Here is a 13,439-nt window from a genome sequence, read left to right as displayed (position 1 = left end):
CCCATCGCCTCCTCCCGCACGGTGACCCGCATACTGTCGATCGATCGATGGGCGATGGCACGGACGTTGGCTAAGCTGACTGCAGGAGATGCAGCTACGTGATTATGGGATGCGGATGTTGTTTCTTTCTGAGACCAAGACGTCAGGCCGATTTATACCGCAGGCGCAGATGCACGTGTACGTGCATCTCTAGCTACCTTAGATATCTCTTGAAGTGCAGTAGACGTAAGTTACGAGGTTTGTTTGCTTGAGATACGATGTACTACCCAGATGAAGATTTATGTGCCCGTGCCGCCTACCACATGCATGCTTGGATTTTTTGATAAAGAAAGTTTATTAATTAAATATTTAAGGATTATATCCAGCCTCTAAATAACAAAGATGAACACGGTTGTTCACTCTCCAACCTATACGGATACAAGAAGAAATTATTCTTAATACACGAAATCAAAGTGAAATTGTATCGACGCCTAAGGCGGTGGAGGTCCAATCCTGAGAAACATCCTCCAACCGAGTAGGCACTTCCGTAAAGAAATCGCGGTACCCCATACGCTAAAGAGACTACCATAAATAGAACAAAGTGATGCACCGGTAGATACATGCATTAAAGAAAAAAATAATCGTTAAAAACCTTATCATTTTTGCATAGCCAAAGCGACTAAATAACGGCAAGCGCTCACATCCTAATAAGTATTTTAAACATATGATCCACTCTCATTGGCCAATTTCCGAATATGGTAGAACATATTTGGATGATTGACCATATAGATCTAGCAATATTGCACCGAAAGAAAAAAAGAGCTTTATTGTCTCATCATGATGATACAAGACGCATTTTTTACTTATCTACTAATTGTGTTTTACGAGGTTATTCTTAGTGAGAATAACCCCCTACTAAGATACCATGAAAAAAACTTCAGTCTTTAGTGGTATCTTCATTTTTCAAATCATCTTATCATTAGGGGCTGGCTCAACAGGCTGAATCAATGCTCTATACATAAATTCCACAGAGAATTAAACATTCTCATATATATTTCAACGAAACTCGTAAGTCCCTTAGACATTGAAGTAACACATTCCAAGATGCAAGCTGGGCCTAACAAGATCTCTTCTGAACGTCACATTTGGTGCGGACAATTACATCAGATTGGCCAAAGTATCGCTCTTGTGACGCACAATATTGCACAAAGCTAGATATTATTCACGGTGAATGGTATTTCCTAAATGTTTATCCTCCCATAACATTATCTTAGATCCACCCTTAATAGAGACAGAACCATATGGTAAAAATTTCTTCTTCATCGGTATGGCCAATCCAAAAAAAAATGAGTTCCTAGGTTTCCAATAAACTTGGGATAATGCACGTGAGCCAACATACTTTCTCCTTAGAATGGTATGACATACCCCATCTTCGGTAAGTACGTAGCTTTGGACATAAGATCCATGTTCTTAACATCAAGATCATCAACACCTAGGCCTCCTTGATCTTTCAGGTGACAAATAAAACTCATTTAGTAAGCCGGTATTTCTTTTTCTCACTATTTTCTTGTTAAAAAAATCTTGATCAAAAATATCTAGACGCTGCAAAACTTATTTTGGTAACTTTTTTAGACGGAAGGCTCGAAGTGAGCCCGGCTTTGAATTAACGAAGCCATCAACCGGCCAGGAGTTACACCAAGATTACAACACACACACGCCAAGCGCACAACCCAAACCGCAACAAAAGACAACACAGAAAAGCAAGCCGAAGCGCCATATGATCCAGGAAGAGGGAGCCTTGTCTTCTGTTGCACCGGAGCGATCGCGACCGTGTCCACGCCAACAAACCTCCACCGCACCAAGACTGCAACTCAAGGGGGAACTCAGCGACGGGCCGGCCACCTGGCAGAGCTTGAGGAACCAAAGGAGGGGGGGTCTTGCGGCGACGCCTCCAAGAAGGTGAATGGCGCAAGAGTGCGTCATCGTCGTCGGCAGAGAAGGACCTGCAAAGTTTTCACCCAGACCCGAGAACCACCACCCATGGAGCTCAGGCTAGGTCCAGACCAAACACACAACATCATCCCCCGGCATTGGGATAGGCACACCGGCAAGAGCTGCGACCAGACGCCGACCTAGCAAAGCCCCCCAAGGCGCTAGGAAGGAGATCAGCTACCGCAGCAAACCGTGTAAAAGCAGCCAGGCCGACGTTGTGAGAGGGCTGCGACACCATCGAGAGGTCACACGGTGTTCCACAAGGCACTACCAGAGAAGCTTACACGAAGCGAGGCCTCCAAGAGGAGCAGATTGAGGCGGAGGGATGGAATCCATCATTTCGAACAGGAGGGCCATCATCGGGACGCCTTCAACAAGGGAACGACACCCGCAGGTGACGCCGTCGCCGGCACAGGCCAGAGCCAAGCGCAGCTTTCGCCGAGGTCCAAACCTGGATAGAAAATCCGGACGCCGTCGCGAGGACGTGGAGCGAACAAGGCGGAGATCACTGCCGCGCCTCTAACCTAAGCCGCACTATGAGCTAGCCCCAACTCGACTCATCCGCAGGAAACACGTGCTGGCTGGCGGAGGGTTCGGCCAGACCCTGCTCTAGGCGTCCAAGACCCTAGATTGGCGGCACCACGAAGTCCACCATCCCCAGCGCGGGAGCACACCTACACAAGCACGACCAAATTGGTCGGAGGGAGAACAGACCGCAGCCGCCGGAGAAACTGCAGTACTGAGCCAGCCCAAGGACCACGTCCCAGGTGGCTAGCAAGGACGTCGCCCCAACGACTCCAGAACGTGGGGACGTCGCCCCAACGACACCCCACCGCCGGGAGCTCAACCGAGCTCCGACAAGCCCGAACGGGCGGATCGCGAAAACCAGCGCTGCCGGTCCAATCCGAGCACGACCACCAGCCGCGACGGAAGGTAGCAGAGGAGGTCCTGCGTGCAGCGCACGAGCAGAAGACCACCCAAAACGGCCAGGCCCGCCAGACCCAGATCTAGGCCCGCGGGCCCAGATCGGCCGCCGCCACCAGGAACAGCACAGCGTCGGCTGACGGAGGCGAAGGGCACCACCGCCGCGAGCGCACGCCTCGCCGCCAACCACGACGGATCCACGCCGGCCTGGGCCGGAGCCGGCGTCCTCCAACGCCGCCTGGTCAGACCCGCCCCGTCGGGCCTCCCAGACGCACGGGAGAGAGAGGAACCGCCGCCGCCAGCACCGCCCGGGCTTTGCCCGGCGGCGGCGGGGGGGAGGAGCGAGGAGGGTGGGGAGAGGGTGGGGAGGGCGGGGACGCCCCGGTCGCCCACGGGGGAGGCGACGGGAGCGGGAGCGGGTTTCCTACCATAATTTTATTTTGGTAACTTGCAGGCACAAATCATATACATTACTATCATAATTTTATTTTGCTTTTAGTTTAAGTTTTAATTAAACATTTGATAAGAATTATGAAACAAAGAGAGTACTCGACAAAGGGAATTCTAGGATAAGATCTCCAGGACAGTTCGAAACCTTGTACAGTACAGCATCCGTAGGGGTGTATACCTGCGAAGCCGTACGCAAGTCACTGTTCAGGGTTTAATTCTCTGTTTCCCGAGATCTACAGGACGTGCGCCGCAGGCGACTCCTGGATCCTGATGCAGTGATGGACTTTTAATTACCGGTGAAGGGATCACTAGAGTTATATAGCGGAGTGTACCGCTACGGTTTGTGCAGCAGATCCGTCGTCCTACATATGCAAATCAAGCAGCACGACACGACCCGCGCGAGCTGCTAAAAATGTCGACGTACGCCACGATCAGCATTGATCCCATGGCTGCTAGCTCAGGCATGCATGCATATGAGTCATGCCGCAGAAGGATGAGCGCGGCCATGGAGTAGATCTATCTGTTCCTCAATCATCACTGCTCATTGCACGAACCAGTGAAATATATACCGTCCGTATAGAAACATACAAACGGAAAACGCTACTGTACTCTTTTATGCAACGATATATGTACATTTACACACTGCGGAGCGTCACAAGCCCATCTGGCCAGTCCTACGACTACTCCTACCTCCTCCCACGTCTGTTTCGCTCTGATTCTTCCGCAGCTCCCCCGTCCCCCAAATTCCCCACGTGTTATGTGTAGTAGGTCTTCTATTTACCTCAGAACCCCAAGGCCAAGCTCACTATTTCTTCTCTCGCTAGCTCAATCCAGCCAAAATAGCTCCTCTAACATCAAGAATTGAACCAAACTCCCCATTTCGAAGAAAAAAATTGAACCAAACTGTAGCTCCAAAATCAGATGGTGATGATCACCATAGCTCAGGCGTGTCCGCCACCGTGGACACTAGTCGTGGAGCATCAGATCGAGTAATATATTCAAGAAATCGAATCATGGAGTGTTTAATCCTCTTGCTATGTGGTAATCTCAAACAATAAACTGATGTATGCCGGTTGGGATATTTGGAGTTTTATTTGGGCTACACATACACGATAATTCATATGCTTTTGCTTAGCTTAAAACTCATCTACTAGCTTTTGTATAATCCGTTAGGTAGCTTTGGTTCAAGTTTTCAAGATAAAACCATCATGACATATTATAAAATAAAATGAGATGATGCAAGTGAAACTACTGAAGATTCTTCTCCCGGCCCTGGACATGAACCATTGGCATTGTTTGAAGTTGAACAACCAAGACAAAATGAAGTACTAAATCTGAACCAGTGCTCTCATACTGAATTATGTGAACATATTACAATATCAGTATACCTCTATATGGAAATTCTCTCTGCTTATTTAATTGTCACAATTTTTGAAAGACCTATATGTGATTGTTTGGCGTTAAAGGCAATTGGCCCTCCCTTTCTTTCGTACCACGCTCCGCCACTGCACTTACACATGTGCTTCCTACATATATTCACATTCTCATGAAGCGATGCATGATTGACATAGCACAGCAAGGACAGCAGCTAATGATTTTCTCGATTAATATGATAAAAAAAATCAAAATGTATCAGACATTTAAGTTGGTTGTCAAGCAACCGTGCAAAAGGCGGCTAAATTAACTACATGGGTCCATCAATCCCTTCCGCTCTAGCCTACATACAACCTTGTCGCTGTGGCCTTGTGAGTTGTGAGGATACTGTCGAACTGCTCCGTTGAATAAGTCATTGCAGTTCAATGTTCATGGTGTTGTGAACAATAGCAACGAAGATGCTCCACGACCACCGGCGAAGTCAGCAAGACATTTGTATCTGTTCTTGTTAAGATTGAGCGCGTGGGAGCAAACATCCGCCGTGGCTGCAAGCGGCCGTCCTTGAGCAGACAATTTGACAGTGTACCTTGTGCCTATCTTTACTTCCCTTGCAGTAGAGATAATACTGGCCGCGATATGGTACTATTGCCCGTCAAGCAGCGTGCAGCTACTGGCTGCAGTGTCCCAACTTTGATGGCTATTAGAATCGCTTTAATCAGAGGCGGCTGCCGTCATCCATCCGATGGTGCTGGCATGGGGTGTACGGACATCGTTTGTACCTACCGGATTGATGATTAAAATGGGCTGGGTACATTGATCGATCGATCTGCAGGTTGTATTCCCAAGTTATTTCTTCGAAAAGTGTGCAATTATTGGCCTCTCTAAGGATGAAGTCAGGGTCATCCCCCGCGGTGGCCTAAGGCGGAAAACCCTAGCCCTCAACCTCCCGGTCCCCCTCTCCCCTCCCTCCCCAGCCGCTGCTAGCGTGCGCCATCAGGCAAAGCCCGCGCGGTGCCGGCGGCGGCGGGCCTTTCCTTACCCGGCGCATGGCGGGCCGTGCGGGGCAGCGCTTCTCCATGGCGGCGGTGCATCTCGGCGGAGGTCGGCGGGGCCTGGCGCGGCGGTGGCCGGCGAGCTGCGTCAAGGGCGTCCTCTCGCACATGGAGGCGGTAGTGGTCTATGTAGCTGCGCGTGGCTTGTTCCTGATGCTCGTGGTTGTGGTTGTGCATGGCGGCGGGGCTCCATCTGGGTTTGGGCGGGCCTGTGCGGGCTGCGGCTTCGGGGTGTGGTGGAGGCGCGAGGAGCTCTGTCTCCGGCGTGCTGCGTGGGCGCGGCTGCAGTGGTGGTTGGCCGGTAAGGGTGGCTTCCCCTCCCGAGCTCTTGCTGGCCGTCGGTGAGGCCGATGGTGGCCGGCACGCCTCTTCTGCGACGGTGAGGCCGGTGTGGCTTCTTGCCTTTCTGGTGGTGGTCCAAGTCGGCGTCTGCATCTCCGTCCATCGTCTCCAGCTCGCTGGTCTGGCGGCATCGGGGGCACGGTTCAGGACCAGGGTGAAAACCTGCCCGGTGCGGACCATGGCGACGCCTGAGGGCGCCGCTTCCTTCCTGAAGGCGTTGTCTTTGGTCCCATTCGTGCATTTCCTCTCCTCTAGTGTCAGGCAAAACCCTATGTCCAATCCTTTGGGCAAGGCGGCGGTGGCGCCACGGTGTCGTTCTCTTCTTGAAGACGTTGTCGAGGCTACTTGGGGAGAGGCCAATGTGGCAATTGGAGGTTGGGAAATGTGATGCGCTGCCAGTGTTGGCTGTTGGCCAGGGCATGGAGCTCCAAGGTGCTATGTACGACGTGGTGGATGCAACCTAGTCAACTGCTTCTCCAAGTCCGAAGGATCCTGCCTTTTCCTCGCCGACTCTTCTAGGCTCATGAGGGGAGGTACGTTGGTCCGGGCTGCCTTGGAGTCGTGATCGTGCTACGGTGGTGTATCGCTTGGTTCATGAAGCGGTTCGGTGGCTCCGTGCTTGATACGTTGCAGCGATATTTATAATCTTTTATGCTTCATGCTTGTTTTACACCAATTTCTATATGTTTTGTTTACACTTCGTGATATTTAATGCATTTTCTGGAACTAACCTATTAACAAGATGCCACAAGTTGTATAGAAAATATTCTCGGAATTGGACGAAACAAAAGCCAAACCTCCTATTTTTTCCAACACGAAGACGGAGTCCAGAGCAGAGATGGAGGAGGGCACCGAGCTGGCCACACCATGCCTAGGCGCGGGCCCACATCTGGCCATGCCTAGGTGTGGTGTGGGCCCCTCGAGCGCCCACCGACCTTGCCCTTCCACCTATAAATTGCCTTCCGACGCAAAAACCCTAAATCATTCAGACTCCATCCACGAAAAGTTCTGTAGCTCCGCTGCCATCGAAGACAAGTTTCGGGGGACAGAAATCTATGTTCTGGTACCCTGCCGGGACGGATAATTACCCCGAGAGCCATCTCCATCGACTCCATCGCCATCTTCATCGTTGTTGCTGACTCCCATGATGAGGAGGGAGTAGTTCTCCCCCGAGGCTGAGGGCTTTACCGGTAGCTATGTGGTTTATCTCTCCCCCGCATGGTATGATCTTTATGTGATCATGAGCTTTGTAATCTAGTTGAATAAGTAGATATTACTCTTCATCTATTATGCTACTCAAGTGGTTTTATTATGTGATCTCCGGAGATACCTTGTCCCACAGTGTGAAGGTCACAGTGTGCACACCGTGTGTGTCTCTTAGGCTAAATTTTACAGAAATACTTATAAATTATGCTGATTGTTAGTACTATATTTGGATACTCAAAGTGATAGCGCGGGGTGTCCCTATATTTGGAACGTGAACTTTAAGGAGTGCTTTTGTAGCCCTACACAGTGAATTGGTGTTCGTTATCCAACCGGAGAGTAGTTCAGAGTAGCATAGTGAAGAGATGATATGTGTGTATTCAATTATGATATCATTGTTGAGAGTGCCCACTAGTGAAAGTATGATATCTATGCATTAATTCTAAGCATTGAAAAAAACCGTTTACAACTAGTTCTGCTACATGTTTACTTGCTGCCATTTTTATTTCAGATTGCAATTACCACTCATAATCATCCATATTACTTGTATTTCACTCTCTCTTCGCCGAATTAGTGCACGTATACACCTGATAAGTGTATTGGGTGTGTTGGGGACACAAAAGACTTCTTGTATCATAATTGCAGGGTTTCTTGAGAGGGATATCTTTGACCTTTACCTCCCTGAGTTCGATAAACCTTGGGTGATTCACTTAAGAGAAACTTGCTGCTGTTATACAAACCTCTGCACTTGGAGGCCCAACATTGTCTATAAAAATAGAAGCGTACGTAGACATCAAGCTCTTTTTTGGCACTGTTGCCGAGGAGGTAAGGTAAAATGTACTCACATCCTCTAGCTACTAAGCTATCTTCTAGTACTGTTGCTGGTGTGTGAGTGCTCAAAATTATTTCCTTTAGATTCTACAATTATATTTTTATGTTTCTTGTTTTTATTTTCACTAGTTAGGATTAATGGAAAACAACAACAAAATTAGAGAGCTTTATAGTATTTATCTTGAGTTAGTGATGTCTACGCACGCTTCTATTCCTGTAGACAGTGTTGGGCCTCCAAGAGCAGAGGTTTGTAGAACAGCAGCAAGTTTCCCTTAAGTGAATCACCTAAGGTTTATCGAACTCAGGGAGGTAGAGGTCAGAGATATTCCTCTCAAGCAACCCTGCAATTAAGATACAAGAAGTCTCTTGTGTCCCCAACACACCTAATACACTTGTCAGATGTATAGGTGCACTAGTTCGACGAAGAGATAGTAAAACACAGGTGGTATAGATGATGGTAATATTGCAGGAAGTAAAGATGCAGTAAAACAGTAATTCGGTGAACAGGGGGTACGTGAGCACCCCCGCGTACCGTCCAAAACGCGTTGAGATTCGGACAGCGGACTTCCACTTGTTGACTGGTCGTATGGTTATCCGAGCTAATTTAAAGCGTGACGCAAGATTCGCAGGCTCTTGTTCCAATAATTTATTCCGCCAATAATTAGCATCACATGCGCGGGAGTCCAGAGAGCTGTTGCGCGCCATGGATTTGGCGCCATGTAGAGGGAAATGGCGCGAAAGTGGTTTGGCGGAATCTACTGCCCATATTTCTGACCCGTGACTCGGAGTTCATCTGAAGCCTTTATAACGCGATTGGGCTGGCGTCGTTGATGTAAAACAAGAAGCTGCTGAGATAAACAAATCTATAGTGTGAGAGAAAACAACTAGAGTCAGTTTGGGAAATAGCCATCGATAAGGCAGAGAGGCGTTCGATCCGGACTTTGTGGAGACGAAGCTAATCTTGTACTGAGTACTACTTTATCTTTTCCCCACCCCACTGCGACCACCACCATGGGGAGTAGCGGGCAAGGCTGCCGCCGAGCGCCGCCTCGGGAAGGTCGTCGCCGAGCTCCGCCGTGAGGTGGATGCTGCGAGCACCACCATGGGGAGTAGCGGGCGAGGCTGCCGCTGAGCGCCGCCGCGGGAAGGTCGTCGCCGAGCTCCTCCGCGGGGTGGACGCCGCGAGCACAACCATGGGAAGCACCTTTGTCCTCCATGGCGGGCGGCGGCGTGGCGGTGTGGAAGTGGGTGGTGGTGAGGCGGATCTGCGACTGGCCGGCCCTCTTCCTCGCCGTTCCCCGTTTCCTGCCGGCTTCGAGGGTGACCGTGGCGACCATGTCCGGCCTGACCACGACGGCCCCCTTCAGAAGGTCCTTTTCCCCTGTTGATTGTCCTACAATTTCTAGAGCTCGTATTTTCCAGTACAATTTTAGTTTTGTTAGATTGAAATTAGGATGAACTGAAATCTCCAATCCATCGATGCAATGCTGAAATCCAAGTGACACAAAAGTTAGTTTCACTCCCTTTATCAGGAAGTAGGTCTGATCTCTGTGTAATGAGAACAAAAATCTTAGTCTATCAACAGCACTGTTGCAAAAATTCTGCCAGCAAGTGGAGTCATGCCACGATGCCGGTTGGATCATGCCATTTAGAGTGCAATAGTGCAGAAACCAAGCCCATTTCATGTCCATGCAGCTGCCAGTTGCGACCAGTTTAAGCCTATCCCAAATCAGAAAATGCAGGCCCCTTGGCTGGAAAGCAATTTTGTCCCAAATAAGGAATCATGAGTACAAATCCTTGTTTTATCATAGTTTGCGTCAAGCAGCTGTACCAATGATAGTAAGTCAAAACAAAAAGTAAAAGCATCAAGTGAAATATTGCTAGTACCAGCACTTAGGCTTGGTTCCTTTTCACATATCTTCAGACATGTCAACCCACGATACAGGGTGTCATCACCTAAGCTAGAAATGGATGAAAAAAGAGAGATTATGTTTAAGATATGATTTGAGATGAGGTTCTCATGATCAATTAATGTCATTTAGAATACTCTGTGTTTTTGTCACCGTTAGCCTTTTGCCTTCATTTTCTGACTGGCATGCCATCCTCTGCTGCTTGGCTGCGGGTTTCTTTCTGTTACAGTTTGTTGTGAGGTGTGCTCAACCCCTGGAAGTGTCTCTTAAGTTATTATGTATTGAGGATAGTAGTTAGTAACTGATATAACAAGTCTACCAGTCACCTAATATTGAAAGTATGTATTCATTGATTCATACTAATGTTTATTCCTTTTGTAGTTCTGCGAGTTCTTGTGGTGTTCGCATTCCAACTTACTCTGTCGTTCATTCAGAGATCTGCATTTTAAAAGGAAAATGTTACCATCTGTAGCATCCTTTGAGTAAGTAAAACAATCTCAAAATAGCTAATGGTGCTTCGCTTTGTTTTTGTTTGTGTTGCGACTGTATAGTGATTTGATTGAAACTCATACTGAACCTTTTTTCACTTAAAAATATCTTCGAGATGCTATCTACCTATAATATGTGTCAGGTTTAGCATTCTTTTACATTTTCCAGCTCAGCCCTGATTTACAGACATAGCGGTCGGTTAAACCTATATGCTAAGACATCAATGGATCTATGCATAATGGCTACTACAGACCCTTGGTTTCAGTATGAGAGCTAGCCCAAGTTTATTTCTGGTGTTTCTCGCCTATCCACTTTTTCACTGTTTCACAATACAACTCTTATTATCTGTGAATGACAGTGAATGCCAATAGTAATGGGCCTGCAACATCTTTGACGATGATCTTAGTAATGGAACAACTCTTATTATCTAGTGTTGTTCTTGCCAGTGGCGAAGGATGGAAATTTTTTGAGGTAGGGCAAATTAAAAGAAATGATGCAAATACCAAAATAGTCGTAAGACATGAACTTCATATATGATTCTAATGAAATAACTTAGTACGATAAAAACAAAGACATATTTGATATACATAGAACCCAATGAAATCACTCGTGTCCAAACTTTTGCCAGATATGCTCGGTCAGATCGTCTTGAAGCTAAGAGTGATCATCTCTACTTCTGCTTGGGTGCTTTTTCCGTCACTCTATGAACCGTCTATATATCAATTTCATTGACTAAGCTGTGTTCTTCTTCAGTTCTTTTTTGCCTTTAGTGTGTGATGCTTCTGTATTTCATTGACTAAGTTGTGCTCTGCTATGTCCAGACGGTGCTGGAGCTGGCGACGGCGCTGCTCAGCGCTGACCAGGTTCGTGGAAACGCTGGCCCACAAACTCCGTTTCCGCGAGGGTACTCAGTCGCGGAAGTTGAAGGTGGTGGTCAGGCGCCCAAGTCGCGACGCGGCGGCGTCGTACGCACATGCCGAGCTCTGCCGTATCGAACATCAAGAGGACGATGTGCTCGCCGGCAGCGCGGATCTCGGCATAGAACCGTCCGCTTGGGTGGAAGCGCACGCCGGTGAAGCCCGTCTGATTAGCGCGCGGAAGCATGGGGTTCTCTGGTTGCCTTCGTCTGGCTGGGAGGACATGGTCGATGGTGAATGAGTAGTTGCGGTGAGGGCGCTATATAAAGCTAGGTGTGCAGCTTCAGTTCTAAGAGGAGGAGATAAACCACCTGGTATGAGTGTACGCGGGTTAATGATTGTGTGAGACTAGTGCATGAGATGAGATGATAAGGACGAATATGTGAGATGAGCAACTGTGCCGTCCGTGAGCGAGGAATCTGGAACAGTGTTTGATTTGGACGAATATGTTGCAGAAACTTTAGCAGGTTGACTGCTCAACCTCTCGTACCTATCTACGCACGCGGCTGGAGAGATGTATACTGCTCATCTTCTCCTACCCCTCATCTTAAGCGAGCTGGAGATGCTGTTCATCTTCTCCAACCTTCGGTACTGTCCATAAAAGTAAATCGGCTGTGCTAGATCGATAAAATGGGTTTCCTTTTATCTATGTGTGATGAGATGGAGAGAGAGTGCGTCTATGGAACAGGGTAGAAGTAGAAACATGCTTGATTTTGAAGAAACATGCTTGCTTTTGAAGTCATCTATGGAACAGGTAGCAACCTGAAGAAACCGAAGGTTTGAGACTGGAGAACTGAGAGCGTTTAATATAAACCAATGTTTACAATTTTAAAAAAGGAGTATGGGGGGCAGCATAGGGGCCCATAGTCTACATTCAAAAATGTGGGTCCGTTTTTGTGGGTCCCTATATTTGAATTCAAATGTGGGGCCTACATGATTTGGGACATGGGTTATGAACTAATGTGCATGCATAAGTGGATAGGGTGATAACCATGTGGACCTGACACTGCCACGTGTCGTCGGACGTTCAGGGGGTGCTCACGTATCCCCCTGTTCACCAGGCTTCATTTGAAAACAGTAAACAAGCGATGTTTGCAGTATTTAGAAACAAGGCCTAGGGATCATACTTTCACTAGTGGACACTCTCAACATTGATCACATAACAAATAAATAACTTCTCCTCATCTGTGCTACATACACTCTCTTGTTTGATAACAAACACCATTCATTGTGTAGGGCTACAAAAGCTCCCTCAAGCCGGAGTTAACAAGCTCCACAACATTCGGAGTTCATATTTAAGTAACCTCTAGAGCATAATAGACCGTTGCAATTTAGACCGAGTACTAACATAGCATACACACTGTCACCTTTAAGCTATGAAAGGGGGAATAGATCACATCAATACTATCATAGTAATAGTTAACTCCATAATCTACAAGAGATTACAATCATAACCTACGCCAAGTACTACATGATGCACACACCGTCACCTTTACATCATGAAGGAGGAATAGACTACTTTAATAACATCACTAGATTAGCACATAGATTAATAGTGATACAAAGCTCATCATATGAATCTCAATCATGTAAAGCACCTCATGAGATCATTGTATTGAGGTACATGAGAGAGAGATTAACCACATAGCTACCGGTAGAGCCCTTAGCCTCGAGGGAGAACTACTCCCTCCTCATCATAGGAGACAGCAGCGGCGATGAAGATGGCGGTGATGTCGATGGAGATGCCTTCCGGGGGCAATTCCCCGTCCCGGCGGCGTGCCGGAACAGAGCTTCTGTCCCCCGAACTTGGCTTCGCGATGGCGGCGGCTGCGTAACTTTTCTCGTCCCGTGGCTTATTGTTTTAGGGTTTTCGCGACGGAGGCTTTATATAGGCGGAAGGGCAGCCTCGAGGGAGTCCTGGTGGAGCCACACCATAGGGGGGCGCCCCCCCCCCTTGGCCGCGCCGCCATGTGGGG

The 13,439-nt window shown here is 48.1% G+C and overlaps 1 protein-coding gene across 2 annotated transcripts; it reads left to right on the top strand.

The window, feature by feature from the left end:
• Positions 1-8,938: 8,938 nt before the first annotated feature.
• LOC127345340 (uncharacterized) lies at positions 8,939-11,952 on the top strand. 2 transcript variants are annotated; one of them, XM_051371805.2, is made up of 3 exons: positions 8,939-9,517; positions 10,439-10,539; positions 11,368-11,952. In XM_051371805.2, the coding sequence occupies exons 1-3, from the start codon at positions 9,233-9,235 to the stop codon at positions 11,702-11,704; spliced, it is 723 nt and encodes a 240-aa protein (XP_051227765.1). In that variant the 5' UTR covers positions 8,939-9,232; the 3' UTR covers positions 11,705-11,952. The 2 variants fall into 2 exon arrangements, with proteins under 2 accessions (XP_051227765.1, XP_051227766.1); XM_051371806.2 differs by lacking the exon at positions 10,439-10,539 and having other exon boundaries at positions 8,945-9,517.
• Positions 11,953-13,439: the final 1,487 nt, after the last annotated feature.

Source organism: Lolium perenne, chromosome 3 (assembly GCF_019359855.2).
Source record: "Lolium perenne isolate Kyuss_39 chromosome 3, Kyuss_2.0, whole genome shotgun sequence".
Lineage (NCBI taxonomy): Eukaryota > Viridiplantae > Streptophyta > Magnoliopsida > Poales > Poaceae > Lolium > Lolium perenne.
The sequence above is the reverse complement of the archived record's forward strand: the minus strand, read 5'-3'. Positions and strand labels throughout refer to the sequence as shown.